At 32.8% G+C, this 19,101-nt stretch overlaps 1 protein-coding gene across 1 annotated transcript; it reads right to left on the bottom strand.

Annotated features, from left to right (window-relative positions):
* Positions 1 to 7,933: 7,933 nt before the first annotated feature.
* Positions 7,934 to 12,968, bottom strand: LOC137813885 (uncharacterized). The gene is made up of 5 exons (XM_068616351.1): positions 12,319 to 12,968; positions 10,646 to 10,758; positions 10,182 to 10,556; positions 8,970 to 9,801; positions 7,934 to 8,409 (listed from the first exon to the last, which is right to left on the bottom strand). Exons 1-5 carry the CDS (start codon positions 12,542 to 12,544, stop codon positions 8,339 to 8,341), a joined length of 1,617 nt encoding a protein of 538 aa, XP_068472452.1. The 5' UTR covers positions 12,545 to 12,968; the 3' UTR covers positions 7,934 to 8,338.
* Positions 12,969 to 19,101: the final 6,133 nt, after the last annotated feature.

Raw genomic sequence — 19,101 nt, 5'->3', positions numbered from 1 at the left:
AAGAATGGGTTGCTATTTGCTGTCACAGTTTCATCACTGATATGTGATGTGTAATTCAGCAGCTGAATCTCCCTAATCCTCGTTCTATAATGAACTTCAGGAATTAACGGTGAAAACGAAAACTACTATTTATGTAATTTACAACGATTCTTTATTAAAAAATAATAATGATGAAAATAAATAATTGGATTCTAAAATCATTTGTTGTTGACTGAATGAGTAAATCTGATCTGCAATTGATTCCATGAAAGAACTAAAATATTATTTAGTCCTACATTTTTTATAAAAATGTAAAATTGTTGCACTAAGTTTATAACTTAATGTTGATAAAGAAAAAGTATGTGATAGTCAAGTGCCACCATATACATAGGAAATATTAGCATACATTGACAATATAATTAGAGTTAAATTACCTGCAGTTAATACTGAATATTGAACATTGATTACATCACTCCTCTTGAATGTTAAATATTGATTATTAATTATATCACTCCATTTAATGTGAACATTTAATAAATTACATATATTTTCTCAAAAATGCATAAGGATCTTTCTATTTATAGATCTTTAATTTAAAAAAATCGGAAAATTCATTATTAAAGAGATACGTCACAAATTCAAAAAAAAAATCAGCTTAAAAAAATTATTGTGTAAGAATTGGTTACCTTATAATAACAACATGAATTTTCAAGTAAAACTAAATAAATTTCTAACAAAATTATTTGAAATATAATTAAGAGAAAACAATTATATATATATGTATATAAGTGAGTTTCTTGAGACTTGTTAAAAAAATTGTTATTGGAGGAAAATTGGGTATGAATTTTTAAAAATGGCATGATATAATGGGACAACAATATATACTAGAGCAAAAAAAAGAAGTTTGGTGTACCCATTTTAATTAATCAATTAATTTAATTATATAAACTAAATCAAAGTATAATTCAATATAAACCATATTTAATTGATTTTTAAGTTGATTCAAAAATTAGAAACGCAAACTTTTAATTATAAAGTGCAAAACTAAAATAAGAAAAAAGAAAAAATTCTAAGCGATAATTCAACTTGTTTGTTTATCTTAATTACGTGAATTGTGAATTGATCCTAAGATTTAGTTCTCTATTGAAGAAAAATAAGAGAGGAGAAATCAAGAACAAAAAGGAGATTCAAAGGTTGAGTCTGGTATCGGTTCTTGATGACAAGTGGTCTTGGAAAGGTGGTCCATCTATTGATTTCTCGGTTAAATTTGCTTACAGCGTGTTAAGCGGAGAAAGTGATGGGGGCTTTTGAGATTTTACATTTTTTTTTCTGGAACATTAAGGCTTTGCCTGCGGCCCAGGTTATGGCTTGGAGGGTGCTGAAAAACAAGATTGTTACTAAAGTTAACTTGGCACGACACAAGGTGGTGGTCGAAAGTATTATTTGTTGTTTTTGTGGTTTAAAAGAGGAGTCTATTAACCATCTATTTTTTAAGTGTAGAATTTCTTGGTTAGTGTGGATTTAGTGCTTCTCATGATTAGGAGTGTCGTCGGTTGCTCTCATTGATCCCTTTGCACATTTCATTCAGTTTTGTAATGCACCTAAGTCTATCAACTTTGTCCTGGGAAGAGTATGGATCTTGATGGTTAGAGAGATTTGGTGTCATAAGAATAAGGTCATCTTCAAAGGTGGTGTGGTGGATCATTCTGAAATCTTCACTTTGGCCCAGTTGAAGGCTTGGTCTTGGGTAACTTCTAAAATTCCCACTGATTGCTTCTCCTTCTCTGATTGGTGTCTTGCCCCCTTATCTTGTCTGAATTCATTATAAGTTGTCTGTATCAGTTTAAGGTTGGCAGGTCTTTATCTTTTGTTGGGCGGTTCGGAGGGGTGGTGTGTTGGTTGTTGGTGAAGTTGGGTAAGGTTTTTTGTTTTGGTGATCCTTGTTTTGTTTGTGTGAACTGTGAAGTGTGAACTTGCTGGTCTCTGTAGTGTCAGGTTGGTTTAGTGTGTTGGTTTCTTTTAATGCTTTGGCCTCTTTAGTTAGGTGTTGAATTTCCTTCCTTTATGATTTGTATAAGGGTTGGACCACTTCTGAAGTGATTCTATTTATTAATTCTTTGTTATTGATAAAAAAAAATGAAGAGACAATTCCTAAACTTTGAAAACTCCCCTAAGTTATAACATGAGTGCAAAAAGTCTCTCCAAAATATACAAAAAATAATATTGTTTATACGTTTCACACTTAAACAAGTGATATGAATGTAAGAAGCACTCTTGTTCTAAGAGATAAATTCACACACGTGAACGATTTATAGGTAAGATCACTCTCTTTATGTACATCATCTAGCAAACGAATTTAAAAGCACTCAAAAGACTATAAGGAATGAAAGAATTGTAAGCCAATGCATGTTTGTTATCCAATTTCCCTAATCTTTCATATGCATGATGCAACCTCTATTTATAAGTTTCATAAAAATATTTGTTGTGACACAGTGCTTCTATGTTGTCCTTTATATCAGAGCTCTCCATTAGATATGTTTGACTTTTTACTAACATTTCACTAACACTCATTTTATTAAGTAAAAGGACTTGATTTATTTTAGCAATTATTTTGTATGTGTTGACCATACTAAAATCAGCATACAAAATTCAAAGATAGATTGTGCATGTGTTAGGATCTAGTTTGAATGATGTGGTGCATGGTCTTTAGATCATGTCATTCCATGTGTTTGAAGGTATGAGCTTTGGAATATGTATTTTGTTTTGAATGGTTGTCTAGACTTTGAAGTAATCATTTGGTACTTCTTGTGTTTATTTTTTACTTGTCTCTTCTTCACACATCTAACACTTTAAGCATGTGTGTTTATTCTTATTATGAGTTTCTTTGTTCCTAGCAATTTGACAGACTACATTTGTTCTTGAGTTTTATGTTTTAAAAAACTTCATTTGATTCATATTAAGAGAACTCTTTAGATAAACCAAAACCTGGAGTGATATATTTGGTAGGAGCTTAGAAGTAGACTTCCATCTAATCTAAATTGTTTGTCATAAAAAATTAATGCATGCAATTATTTATGTTATCAAAATGTCTTTTCTTTTGTAAATTTTACTATTTATAACTATTATTATATATTTTATGGCTAGATCATTTCTAAGGTGTCAAATTGATTGCTTTCTCCTAAGAAAAATCAATATCATTCATTAAACATTTCAACCATAAGCCCAACTAGTTGTTTCTAGAAATGCCTAGATACTTTGATTGGTTGAAAAACTTATTATCAATTGAAGAGTAGATTTCTAACAAACCATAAAATGGTACCAAATGCAACATAATCAGATTCAAAGAACGTTGTTTGAGAACATTGTGAATAACCCTTGAAAAATGGTACCAATGTCTTTAGTATCCTCCAATTATCTAAAGATACATGTCACCTCCTTTAAATGTTTCTTCTATGAATTGTTCATATATATACTCACGTGACTAACTACTTGAGCAAGGTTTGATTTAATGCACAACATCTCATGCATCAAACTTCCCACTTCACTAGCACAAGAAACACAAGTTATGTTTGAGTAAAATTTAGCTCTAAAATATTTATAGATATTGTCAAAGGTGTGCTCAGGACTTTTAGCACTTTCCATTCTATAACTTCTAGGTACCTTTTAGATGTATTTCCTTTGACACAAAAAAAAGTTTCTTCTAGACTTGATCCATCTTGATCTCCATCCCTAAAATATTTTCAATTGTACTCATACCCTTCATTTCAAATTCACTACCAAGTAGTTACTTCAACTTTCTCATCCCAAATTTGTCTCAAGATGTTATCAACATGTCATACATATAGAATAATAGGTCATGAAATGACCATTCTCCACATTTTTTTGATAGACACGTCGATCATGAGGACCATTTTGTACATTGAGAGACAATGAACTAATTGAATCTCTTACACTACTATATATGATTGTTTTGGTTCGCATAATGACCTCCTCAGCTTACACAATATTCCTCGTTATCTGACACCTCAAAATATTCCAATTATAGCATTAGAATATATTTCTTCAATAGGCTATGGAGGAAGGTTGTCTTTACGTCAAACTGCCAAACCTCCATGTCTAACATTATTAATAGAAAAAGTAAGATCCTAAGGGATGTGTGTTTGCTTAAACGAGAGAATAACTTACTATATTCCACCCTAACTAACTCTAATGTATATGGTCCCTTAAACGCTCTACCATTAAACACTGCAAAAGTGTTCTTTTTTAATATCTACTTACAATCAACAACACTTCTACCTCAAGATGGATTCACCAATACCCAAGTCATTATATAAAGATTTCAGTTCCTCATGCATGGAAACTGCCTACTTGTCAGCGTTAATGTAGACAATTGCATCACAAAATGTTAGTCGGTTTTGATGACTTTGTTCCTTTTGTTGCCATCAATATATATATGTTAGGCTACCATCAAACCTATATATAGTTGTCATCATTACCTTTAAGACCTTCTAACATAGGTTTGAGGGCTAGGCATTTATTTATACTCTTGATAGTTAAGTGCATTGTCTATAAACATCTAAGGTCTACTAAATAGTTCTTATAAATAAAAATCCACCTACTCATGAAATATTTTTGACTCACCAAACTTTTTCACCTTGTGCTTCCTCAAATTTCATATATAACATGAATATTTTGTCAAACACAGTGTATCTACTCATAATCACGCATCTCTCAAACAATGACCATAACTTAAAACCTTTCATTCCACTCTTGTAGCTTACAAACAGTTCCTTCTTGGACTTGGGTTTAGAGTTACCTTTATCAACATGGTAGTAAGTTGGACACCCAAACACCTTAAACATTGAGTAATTAGTCTATTTGCTGGAGTCTTAAAATACATATTCACAAGTATTTTTCACTACCACTTTTATCTTACAAGAGTACTCAAAGTCTCTCCAATCAATCTGCTAAACTCTCATGAATTTAAGCATGATTTCACAACACCTCCCTGTATTAAGTGCACAAAGCATGTCTAGGCTATACAACAATAAAATGTTATTTTCAAGGTTTCACACTCAAATGCGTGGATATTAAATATAAACACTCCTTTTCTAGAGAATAATGTTACACACACATGAAAGATTTACAATATAAGCACTATCTTTACAAGTCTTTTGGAAGACGATTTCTCTTAAGAATTATGAGCTATTAAACAATAAATGAATGTAAGTGTATGCACGTAATATCATTTTTTATTTGTTTACATCAACTTTTTAACCAATCTTCATATGAATGGAAAACTTCTATTTATAGGTGGCTTAAAAATATTCATGTTGACTTATTGTTTCTACGTTGTCCTTGGTGTCAAATTTTTCAGCATAAATGTTTGATTTTAGGCTAACACTTCATTATAATACTCCTTATGTTGAGAAAATGGACACATTTTATCTAAGCAGCTACGTTGAACAACTATATGAGGCTAATCTCCAAACAAGTAAATTGTCTTCTCTTAGGCGTCCAATTTACCATTGAAGTTTTTGTCGAAATCATGTTCGTTTACTCTTTGTCCATTTCTTTTTTCTTCATGGGTCTAATGATGTTTTCTACAAGTTTTCTAGCCTTAGATCATTTGCAAATTCTTCATAAAATGTCTAACAAACAATAAACTACATCTTTTTTTTTTTTACTTAAAGCAACTTACATTGATTCACCCTTGACAAACTTAGGTAATATTTTTTATCATCAAAACTTTGAGTGACTTGTTGGAAAACTTGTAGACTTGTGTCTATTCATTTTCTTTTGTAAGAAAATAGAAGCATAAGTGGGTTAATTTTGGACCTAATTATGGTTTGACTTGAAAGTCAAAACCCTAATATGCAACCCTTTTTATTAGGGGAGTTAAAGTCCTAATTAAGGAAGTCGAGAAGATTCAACCACAACCTCCCACAAAGTCCACACATCAATGTTTGAAATTCTCAAAGGCTTCTTTGTGTTTTATCATCAACACCCAAGTAAATCTTAAATAATTAATGACTAAGAAAAAATACCTTGCACCTCCCAATGATGAAACTTTTAATGGCCTCCAACAATCAACATGGACGTTATCCATCGTCACTTTTGTCTTGTGCAACCTTATTGAAAAGTTCTTCATGTGTTGCTTTCCAAACACAGTATTCATGAAACAAAAAAACTTACACCTTCTACTTACTCAATAACCCCTATTTTGGACAAAATATTCAAACTACATACACTTATGTGGCCTAGACGCATGTGCCATAAATAATTATAATTGGAGGTATCAAATTCAATGGAACTACAAGTGATCCTTGAAGGATAGAAAAATTTTCTTCTTTAGTTCCTTACATCATTATAAAATCACTCCTCCTCATGATTTGCACCACTTCAGCTTTAACACAACACCATAACCTTTCACATCCATAACTCCAATAAATATAAGGTCTTCTTCAACTTCGGGACATATTGAACATTGATCAAAGTTCAAATTATGTAATCATACATCTGTATGTGAAGATAGCTCATAGAAATAATCTTGCATAAAAAATTGTTTCCAATCAGCATGTTACTACTAACAAAATCTTCAAGTATAGAACTCATAAAAAAAAGGAAATTTGAATTAATTTTTCATTGATTAAACAATTTTCATTTAGAAACCATTCAATTAGTTTTTGTTATCATCAAACCCTACATTAAATTTTATGGTTATCAAATAATTAATGGATCATAGATTGTCTAGGAGCTTAATAGACTTTTTATAAATCCTCAAATCATCTAGGATCTCAATATCTTTATATTTTTTTATCTTGCAAAAAATATTAAGTATAAACTATTGAAAATAGTAAATTTAAAATCTCATATATTTCCTACACATGTTTTATTTGTCAATAATATTATTATTTTTTGTAAATATATTTTTATTATTTTTAAAGTGTATTAAGACGAAATATCTAATATCATAATTGTCCTTAATAAATATAATATCATGATTGTCCTTAATAAACATAACCTATGTAATTCTTATAAACAGAAAATATTTTATCATTTTTATAGTAATTCAATTATAAAAAAAATAAAAATAAAGAAAGAAAAGTTTATACTAACGTTACATTAGTTAAAGTGAAGTTAAGTTGATTTCCATAAACAACTTTTCGAATTCAAATATTATAGATAAAAAAAATTAATTAAAAGAAGATTAGTTGTCAATAAATATGATATAATATAAAATAAAGTAATGCTTGGTTTCGAAAGGTTGGAATGTATTTTGGTAAGTATGAAGAAAAAGTCACGGGTGCGAAGATTGAGAAATAAAAAATTAAAACTTTTTCGATGTATTTTATCTTGAGCCAATTTCTTATTTATAAAAAGCAATGACAAGACCTTTGACAGATGAATATTTAAACAAAGACATCTGGAATGATAAATTCTGGACGATCAAGAGTCTATACACTTGCTTATCAGACATTAGCCAGTTTTCAGAAATCAGAAATATCAGACAAAGAAGATAAAGATGAGGTATTCAACACCCTTTAAGATCATCCTGTTATTATGGTTTGAAAAGTCGGTTTCATTCATCACTCCAGAAAGTCAAAGGCAATTCACATGACACTGTCTTTTGCCTTGTTGTCTTATCTTGGAAACCGTAAGCATAAGGATATATTGTATGCCTTCTTTTTACTTTATGAACAAGAATCATGTGCAACTCATTAAATGCATCAAATACAAAATAGTAGTCACCGATAGAAGGCTCATAAGATTCCCAACAAAAAACGAAAATTTAACAGATCAACTGAATCCCTTAACTAAACACACATGCATCCCATATTTTGTTTTTGAGATTTAATATCTGCCACCGCCATTCAGATTATACAAAGATACTTTGTTGCTGTTATCTATTTAGCTCGTGCATGGGAGAATAGGATGTGAAGGGGAGAGAATCTTAACATCAAAACCGTGTTACATTGCCATCTTTGGTTGAACATTTTTCCTGGTCATCTCTGCCAACATAGCCTTTGGTTGGCTTACAGAAGCATACAAAATAATTTTATTGCAAGGGATGATGAGAAACAAAAGAAAATTGTTACTTTCTTCTTCTTTTTCTTTCATTTTTTTTCATCTTACATCACAAAAGAGCAGTAATTTGTGTGATCAAGGCCTGCCACTTGTGGACTTTGACCTGAAAACACTTACAGCATGTGGATATCTTTAATCAACTATTTACACGCATGTTGATGACGACAGCTTATATCCACTTAGATGGATGTGCAGAAGCTCGCCTTTTTTGGGCAGCTCACATTTGTAGTACTCTAGTTTGTTTGGCCAAGTATACAACTCCAGTACTATGTTATACCCGTAACACAAGTACTATAAGCATTAAAAATGACCATTTAGCAGTTCCAAGACAACCTGCAGAAGCTGCAAAAACAGGATATTAGCATACAAGAAACAATATTTCAATATTGATTTATAGCCATATATGTTGAACTCCTCCACCAGCATATTTGAATAAGCTACTTCAGAAACACTTTTAGGAAAAGAGAGAACACAAAGAAAGAATAAAAAGGTTTCTCCATGAACTAAATTAACTTGTGCATAAATTAAAAATAATCTTTTTGAATAAGCTAATTCGAGAAGACTGACAACTACAAATAGTTTGGAGAGAAGATTTCTTTTTGTTTTTCCTACTTAAATTTTTCTCCTATAAGTGCTTCTAGAGAAGTTTATCCAAACAATTCCTAAGAACTAAAAAGTTATCCTGCTTGCTGGTTAACCTAGAATTAGATGCAAAACCTTGCAGAATTTGGATACGAGAAATGTCTAACAGAGTTGCACACATGTATGATCCAAGGAAAATATGTATTCAAGTTCCAAGGTTCAAGCAATCAAGAAAGATGTGCTCAAACACAAGAACAAATTCGAAAACTATTGTCATCTTTAAACTATATAACTATTGCCATATTACTGAGCATACTTACATGATGATAGCCCAGGAATATGCGTGTAATAATGTTCTGGGGCAAGTTCATTCTTAGGAGGGGGCTCAGCATGAGCAAAAGCTACATTCGGTAAAGGACTCAAGGCAGGTTCTGAATGAGAGACATGTGTGGGGGGATCAATATGCGATTTTGGTGATGCAACATGAACAGGATGATGTGGATTAATAGTGGGGGCAACTGCAGGTGTTGGAGGATGAGCGTGCTTCCCAGAAGTATGGGTAGACCTTTTTCTAAAACCAAATCGACAATTAGGAGGCTGAGATTGAGAATTTTCCCCCGGTGCAGGTGCAGGTGCAATTTTTGCCACAGTAGGAGAACCAACCTTGGGTGGAGTCACACCCTTCCTGGGCGTGGATGGAGGCGTAGGTGTAGGTGTATGTGTAAGTGCGTGTCTAGGTGTAGGTGTTGGTGTAGGTGCTGGTGCTGGTGCAGGTACATGTATAGACTCAGGTATAGGAGAAAATGCAGGAGAAAGATGGGCATCATGGTGATGATGATGATGCCGGTGTTGATGATGGTGGTGGTGGTGTGGAGGATGTGGCAGAGGAGCAGGAGAAGGTGACCATGCAGAGCCACTACCATCATTTCCATGAAGGGAGTGTTGCAAGACAGATGAAAGTCGGACCTGCTTAACCCTACCAAATTCAGTGTGATTCAAGCCTAGATTATGTGGTCCCATGATGGTTTGTGCCAGTTTCTTTAGCCTCTCTTCCGAAGGAGCAATCCCAACTGCAAGTAGAACTGTTGACTGGACAACAGTAGGAGCGTCAACTGTTGAACCTTCAGAATTCGATAAGCTGATATACAAGTTCTGCAACCACCGAGAAAACCCAATAAAAATCAGCATGGGACATCCTATGACAAGTATTTCATCGTTCGAGATCAACAAGTACTGAGGATAGTAAATTGCATTTATGTATAGGGATTCCCCCCTAAAGGACAGTTTTCTGCAACACCAATAAAGACAATACTCATGCTAGCAAACAAGCTTGCTCATATTATCAATATGCAATGTTCTTTCTTTCATAGTCCAATGCCAGACATGACTTGCTCAAAACAAGCAAAACCCTTACACAAGAACAGTGCAGTGACCATTGACACAACATATAATTAAGAACTGAAAGTTGACCTCAAACAAAAGGTATACAAAATGATAACCACCATAAACAATAAAAAAATAAAAACACCAACCTCAAAGGATGTCAAATATAATCCAGACTTTAGCTGACTAGTCAGCTCCTTAAAATTGGATTGTATTTGATAAATGGGGAAATTTAATTTAAAGCTGAATTTTGCTTGCCCTTTCTGCAGAGGAAATGCATTCTGTTGTGGAATTATAGTAATTCCTCCCTTCAATTTCAGCACTTCAAAAGAGTAGGGATCTCCAAACAAGGATGAAGAAGTAAGCTGGAGAATTGATTGGCGTATAACCAGGGATGTAAATGATGCTCTTATCAAACTGATGACAGCTGAGGACATTTCTGTGTCTTTATCTTCAGAATCAACTGCAAAAACCACTCTTGTCTTGTTTGGCCCAGGTAAGGATTCTAGAGACACGACAGCTACCTGGATTTAGTTTGACCAAAAAAGAAAGAGAAAGTATTAGTATGTAAACAATAATAAAGGATATGGAAGGGAAATATGAAGAGAGGTACTTTGCTAGAGGGAGCATCAATCTCATCAAAAATTTCATCTGCCAGCTGAAACTTGTTATCTTCTAGCAAAGAAACAGATTTATTGACGATAAAGCTTGCAACAATATCATGATCTGCAATGTAAACAATGCCATTAAGCAAATAGTGCTTACAAAGAGTTTGACTTTTCAGGAAGTTGTTTATCATAGTAAAACTCTAAGTATGGCAATGCAAGAGTAAATAAAAACCTTCATTAGAAATGTCTCAAAATCTATCCATAAATTGAAGCATGCATGGGGAAAATTCAATAAAGCACGCTAAACTGGTAAAGAGTATGGAGATGCTTGTTATAATTTTCGCAAGAGAAAGCAAGAGAGATTGAATAATGATATTTTGAAGAACCATCTTTATGCAAAGGTATTACACAAAGTGTATATTATAATTATTACGAAGGAAAAACATTTAGAACCACAATTTCCAAAAGCCACAATACTTAACCAACCAAACAATAAAATTGCTCGTATTAAACTACTTAATCTTCAGGTAATCACTTATATGTTACAGGCTATTCATTCAATATTCCATTAGTAAGAAAATATCTGGCAATTGAACACTTAGAATAATCATTTATGGTGGAAAATATGCTGAGCACATTGGCGGCATAATGAGGTGGAATTTTGAAATGACATCTAGTGGCTGAGCACATGGTGTCACAGTGCCGTAGTAATAATACTACGGCTATTGTAACTAAATTACCCAAATTCAAGAAAAGGTTTCACAATTTCAACTTTTCAAGATTACAAACGAAAACTACGAAAAACACAGCAAATAAAGTTTATTGCCATATTTCCATCTCAATCATAGAAAAGTAAAGAATGCTTGGATAGACCAAGTCATTCAACTAGCATCAACAGAAGTCATCATAAAACTAGCGTCACAAAGCCTAAGACAGCAAAACTGTTTAATGCATACCCATCATTAAGAAAGAAAATCCCTTTCTATATTATATAATTTACAACCATAACTCGTTTATAATGATACCTAGTTTGTAATTTGTGAATAAACACAGTCAAAATACACAATCATCAAATATAGCATATAAAGAAAAAATAAATAAAGCCGCACAAGACAACTAAAAATCTCCAAAACCATTTTGAAAAAGAAAAGCAACTAAACAAGCTCAGAAAAATTCTAAAACCTTACTTAAAATAGCTATAATTAAAGTAACTTCCCAAAACGAAGAAAACAAGATCCGACAAACAAGTTCTCTTTCCCACAATTTCCAAATCCCTTCAATTGGCTAATTAACAAACCCACCGTAATTAGGAGACGAAATAACCAATTAAAATACCCCAATTAAATAACTAACAAAATAACCGAATTTATTTCCCAATGAAACATTAATCACCCATTAAAAACCTCTAATTAATTTTTCCTTTTTTGTTCTTCCATAGTAGACCATCTTGCTGAAACCTATAAGACCATAAAACTAGTTAAACTGTACCAACCCCATGTCAGTTTTTCCACACCTTCACAGATAAAATCTAACCCAACGCTCAAAATTAAATTCCTTTCACCCGCATTTCTCCAACACGCTCCCAAATCCGGGAAACCTAAAACCTCATTTCCTCCGAATCCAAAAACAGAAACAGATCTAACCCCACGAAACAATGCCGCCAGCCACAAGACCCCACCTTTGAATCTGGAACCTCCATGCAGGTTCCTCCGATCTGCGAGGCTCAGAAAAGGGGGCAACCAAAACGCCGCGGAGAGAAACAGCGCGACCGACATGACCAGTACGAGGATGCATCTGGCGCCGACAAGCTTCTGAATCCGAGAACAGTGGCACCGACACTCCGCATTACGCGGCGAATCCTCGGACGGAGGCAGAGGCTGTTGTTCTTCTTCGCCCTTTCCCATTGCAGAAGAAGAGGAAGAGGGTCACGACCCATTTGCATTGGGTACACCCATTGGGAAGCTATGCTCGAAAATATGATCTTTTTTCAAGAGGGTAGGTGGGGTTGGAAAGATTAGTAGATTTTTAGGGTTTGAGGGTGAAGGGTGGGAGTGGAAGAAGATGAAGAAGAAGGGATAGTGATTATTAGTGAAGTAATAACTTGTGCAGCAAAATCGACAGCTAGTGTCATTTTCTGTTTTGGAGAGAGATGGTGTGGTTGTTTTGTTTTTTATATTTTTGAAAATTTGAAGTGGAAGCAAAGAGGAAAAGAAAATGCATTCATTTTTTTTTATTGTTAAAAATTACGCACTGAGCTAGCACTATCGGAGGAAGAAATTAGAAAGAGAGTGTGAGGTGTGACGAGGAAGAAAGCATTTGGGGGGCAGTGAGGTAAGGTTTGACAATTCCAACTTAATATGCCCCACGTTTTCTTCTCTCTCCTACTTTGCTCGTGAAAACAGATAAGGATTTTAAAACTAAAATGTATTCAATTTTTTTTAATAGTGTAGGTGTGTTTTAAGACATTGAAGTTAAATTCACTCTTGCCAGAATTTTATTTGATAGTTTTGTGTGAAATTTACTTTAGTGTGTTCAAACTATCACTTTGCTTATTAATTGGTGAAAAATAATTTCTAAATATTCTCTTTTTTTCTAACTATTAACACATCTTTTTAGTCAGAACAAACTTAGAACTCACTTAGCTTGATCATATTGACGGTATTTGACGGTAGAAGAATGATTTAAGTCACTTTGTTGCTCAAATTCAATTGAGACATATTTTTATTTATCAACAAATATCCTGTTTATAAGTTATTTTGAATAAGTTGGTGCATTGAAGTTAAAAGAATTTACAAAATTGGAGCATTCACATTTCAATAAAGTTGTTAAGAATTGGAGAGTGAAGTCCTTTTTGGATCACAAATAAAATTATGGATTTAGGGTTTACGGAACTGAGAAAAAAAAACAAATAAAATTATGGAAGGATTGGAGATGATTTAAAAAAAACAAATAAAATTATGCATAAGAGCATAACCAAACCACATAAACATAAAAAAAGTGATAATTTGATTTATATTGCCAATAATATTAAAATAAACATCATGAAGACTACTTAAAACCCATATACCCATTGATTTCTCTCGATATTCTTGAATGAAGATTGGATTAAAACCAACTTTTCTTCAAAAGTTAAACACACGAACAAATTCAAATGAGTTTCCTACCAGGAAAAATAGATGGGAATAAATCTTTTATAAACTCCTTAAGATAATGCAAGATGCACTTATTGTTAGCACCTTTAATGTTCCACAAAACCATAAATATAGTGATAAGTGTTTATTATTCTTAATTTCTAAAAAAACGTGCGTTTATTTTACTTTCTTTTAACATTTTTCATCTACTTTAGTTTCCTTTTAGTTAATTTTATACGTAGAGTCCATTAATACTTTCGTTAGATAATCCAACTTTTGCTAACTCCTTTTAGAAGATTTGAGAAACAAGAAAATTGGAAAATTTTGGAAACATTTCAAAAGGCAAGTAAAACTTCAAAGATAAATAATTAAAGGGAACTTAGTACAATTAGAATTTAATTTATCTCTACCCTTTCTGCGTTCTTCACGCACCCCATAAATTTCATAATTACACAAATGTCCTAAGTAAAAATTTTAAATAGAATGAGGCAATGGTTGTGGAAGTGTGGTGGTGTTGAAGTTGTTGCGTTGAGTGTTGAAGGCATTGGTAGTTGTTGTGGTGGTGGTGGGTTGTGTTGGCACTGGTTGGCATTTCCTCGTGATGGTTTGTGGTGCTTATGGCTCTAAGGTGAGTTTTTGCATTTCTTATATATTTACGTGCGTATTTTGGTTTGGGTACATAATTCATAAGCATATTATAAAAACAAATGTCTTTTGGATTGGTCATTTCAGAACTCCTACCTGGATCTTGATTAACATTCTGTCTTATGTAATTTGGAATACATGATTACATTAGAAATTACATACTCCAATATGTTAATCCGGATTCAAATAGGAGTTCTGAATTACCAAATCCGGAAGGCACTTGTGTTGAACAAGATGCTTTGATGCCTCTGAATCTGTGTAAAAGACTTGAAGAACCTGTAGTTGTGTTTGTGTGTGTGGTTTAATAGTTTTTGACTAGTTAATTCACACCTTGTATTGATCCAAGCTCACTTGACTCTTTATCTTTTTTAAAAGAAATATTTTCTAAAAAGCTGAGAAATTTTAGTCAGTTGTTTTTCAAATCAACTAGTTGAAAAAACTGTTACTCAAAGGTATTGAGGCTAAAGCAAGTTTTTCAACCTGTTGAATTGTCGAAACAACTAATTGTTTGACACTTATTGGTTTTCAAAATGTTTTGGAAAAGTTTTGTTGTTGTCAAACTGAAACAACCGGTTATTTCGATAAAACAACTGGTTGTTTTATTTGAAATCCTGAACAGAAAAGATATTTCAATTTGTTGCTTTGGAAAACAATTTGTTGTTTTTATAATAGAATTATGTTAAGATTTCCAAACTATTTTTAAATGATTCCAATTGCTTTTGATTTATGATCTAACAGTTTTAACCACTTCCTTGAGTCTATATAAAGATTGTTTTATGATCTTTTCAATAACCTGAGATGGAGAGCTTATTAAAAACATTTTCAAGAGAATAAAGAGCTTTGGATCATCACTTGTGTGGAATAGGACTAGCTTTTCTATACTTTTGTACTACTGCTTTGTAAAGCTTAGGTGTACTTTATTTCCTTCTTCTGGACACTGTAATTTTGTGTAATTTATGTAAGGCAGTTTTTAAAAGGGTTTCTGAAAAACTGTGGTGCTGTCAAGAAGTGTTGTGTCTTCTTGAGGGGTTCAAGATCATCACTCTTGGTGTGTGTTTGTAATCTTGCTTTGATTACTTAGTGAATTCTCAGTGGTTAGCTGAAGACTGGATGTAGCTCTTGGTTAAGAGTGAACCAATATAAACTTCTTGGTGTGAATCTCTTTATCCCTTTCTCTTATACATTATTTTTAACATTGTTCTTTCTTTGCTGGTATAAATAACCTGTGGTTTCGAGAAAAAAAAAACTGGTTGAATTTTTGTAAAGAACTATAAAACTAAACTTTTATCTAGTTGAACAGAAAATCAATTGGTTGAGTTTTCAAAACTTTTCACTCTACTTCCAATTTTTGCGAAAATCTTGTGAAACAATTCACCCCCTCTTGTTTTGGCCACACATTCTAACAACTTGTTTATAATATGCTTATGGATTATGTAATCAAGAGTGTTGTTTTGGATCTAGTGTGGAAGGTGTTGTGAATGGCGTGCTTCTGGATTATGCAATCCAATTTTTTTTTTTTGTAATTGCAAAATACCTTATGGATTACCCAATCGATAAGGTTTTTGTTTATTTTCAAAAATACCTTATGGATTGGTCAATTCGGAAGGCTAATAGCACAATCCACTTTTTAATGCCATAATTTTTTGGATTTTAGTGACATTCTTAAAATTATAATAAAATGTTAGTTTATGTTTTATTAAATTGTTGAAGTATGAACATGGAGATTGAATTGTTTACAAAAAGATCCAATGAAGTAGATATGATATCTGACATTGAAAACTTAGTCAATTTTGTGCCTGAACATGAATTGGTTGAAGGGGACTAGGTATCCATTTTACAACGGATGAGGTGAATAACATTTCATTTCATTCATGTATACTATAACTTTAAGAAGTGATGTACTAATTATGTTGTAATAACTTTGTGTAAGTGTTTCCTTTGCGAGAAAACTAACTAGAATGGGCTTGTATGGTTAGTTATAGACTTGGTTTTTTTATTTTCATTATCATATTTGATACAACAAATGGAAAGCAAGGGAGAAAGACATGTGTGTTGTTAGGTTATGAAAGAGGGAGGTATAGAAAGTACAAGGATGATTTAGAGGTTACTGTAATAGGTACTCGAAAATATCATTGTCTCTTTGAATTGTGAGGTAAACATGTTGGAAAGGATGTTTGAAATGAGTACTACAAAATAGCATGTGTGACTTGTGCTCGGGTTGGGATGCGGTAAAACACATTATTATACTTCAACATAAAAAAATCAAGACATCCTTTTAAATGAGTGTTAAAGGACACACATTCAATGTCAAATTGTGTAAAAGGCTAGTTGGTTTTGTATCTAAACATGTTTTGGTGCACATTGCTGAAGAGTTTAATTGGTGAAGCATGTCGGTTTTGATACTAAACATTGTGGATGTGTACTTAGATGGACTCATGAATTACCATGTGCTTGTGAATTAGCTATATATGTTATGTATGTCACTCTACTAAATGAACTTCATGTTTTATGGACCAAACTGAGTTTTTCATATTTATGTCAATGTGATTCATCATTTGGGTTGTCAATTCAACAGGTCATTGATGTCATTGTATCTTGATTCAAACAAGTTGATATATGTGACAAAGTGACAATTAAGAACAAGTTGCATGAAATTGCCTACCCGGACATGCCACTAATGTGTGCACCACCAAATACAATTAAGACAAAAGGATTCCAAAAGAGTCCAACAAACAAATTTCAGAAGTCCAAAAACATGAACCTTCATATTTTGAGCATGTGGATCATATCCATTATGTACTTGATAGCTCTTCATCTTTGAAGAGCCTGAAAGGAAAGGGAAAGGTCAACCCCAACACTAATGTAGTTCCCATGCTTCATCAATTTCATTTGAAATGTCACTCTTATATTTTGGATGTAAATGATGTCAAAGTCGATGAACATTGTGAGTATCGTGTTATTGCTTCATTGTTGGGGTTGGGTGAAGACTCATGGCCACTTTTCATATTGGATTTATTCAAAGAAATATCTAGTGGCGTGAAGAATACACGACATTGTTAGGTGGTCATGAACGGTGGACCATATAAAGAGGTAGTTATTGGTGGATGGGCTTTCTGTCGTAAGTGAAGACTCATAATATAATGTGCATTTTCATTTGAACATGTATGCTTTATAATTGACATAATTGTATTTACAGGATAGTGTTGAGAAATGGATGACAATATCGAATATGGGATACTTAATAGCAAGCAGATATAATGTGATATCAATGTGCTTGTCGTTGAAGCAAAATATTACCATATTCTCATTGCGTAATATACCATTCACTGATGTTAGTGTACATCGATTAATATGTATTGGTCATCTGTATGATTCACATTTTGTACAAGTATGATAATTACTCAACACATTACTTATATCCGTTGTTACCCATTGTTTGCTACTTTTAATTTATGGTGTAGGTAAAATGCATGATGGTTGTCTCATGCTTAACGCTAACAATTTATGGTTTACACATTGTTATCCAGAGGCAAGATTATGATTATCATATTACATTAGTTGAATGCAAACTTTTATCTAATTAACTGAACATAATACGACATATATGAATCTTGCAGACAACTGATGTTAACATTCTTAAGGTTTTAATCATTATTTATATTTTATTACTTACTTGTGATTAATGCTTTATTACATTATTTATGATTGATACTTACGTAAGATATGATTTATATTGTATTACATAACAAGAATGGTCACACAAATCAAATAAATAACAAACACAATAACAAAAATTAATGAAACCTAATTGTATATATATAATTGTTACAACAAAATGGGCATCCTTTAATTTATTGTAAAAAAAATAACATTGTTGTCCACTGACTAAATGATCACGTCTTGTGTATATTGCCCCATCATTTGTGACGCTCTACACTAACTACAATGTTGACTAGGTGCCCTGATATGTTACAATGCCTCAAGTGACGTGACCATAATCAATTATGTGTTGGAGGACATTGGAAATGCGACTAATTATAACTTGCAACAAGTTCAAATTAAATAACTTAGTTAAAGTAGTTAAATATTTAAATTAATAAATTAATTAATGACTTATTAAACATAACATCTTACCTCAGGTGCATGCTCTTCCTAAGACGAGGGACCTACCTGATCAATGTCATCCCCCAACTGCTTTTGCTGAAATAAGAGGATCCCCCAACTGCTCATACAAATGAGTCAGTGTTGTTGTTCCCAAGTGTAACCACCACACATACGTAGATTGTTAAACTATAAGTATGCAACACATATGGAAGTGACACTCTTCTTTTCAAATATAGTGCATCCAACTAGATGCAATAAGTAAGCCTTAACAACACACTCTCAAGTAGGGATGGCAAAACCTATGAATATTTGTCAATAACCACCATAAATGGGACCTTAGAGGTGTGTCGGGATGCAACAGAGATTGGGGGTGTCACGAGGTGAGAGAAGATAGCAAAAAGAGTAAGGTGAAAACATTTTATGGTTTTGGGTTTTTAATTTTTTACTGAACGACAAAATAATAATTTCGTATTTACTATGGGGGTGTTTGAAGAAGACATGGGGTGCATGGAAAAACAACCAAATGTGTCTTGGAAATCACATTGTACTACTTCAAGGCTAACACATAAAAAATTGGCTTA

This window comes from Phaseolus vulgaris, chromosome 1, assembly GCF_000499845.2.
Source record: "Phaseolus vulgaris cultivar G19833 chromosome 1, P. vulgaris v2.0, whole genome shotgun sequence".
NCBI lineage: Eukaryota > Viridiplantae > Streptophyta > Magnoliopsida > Fabales > Fabaceae > Phaseolus > Phaseolus vulgaris.
This window is presented reverse-complemented; position numbering and strand designations above follow the sequence as displayed.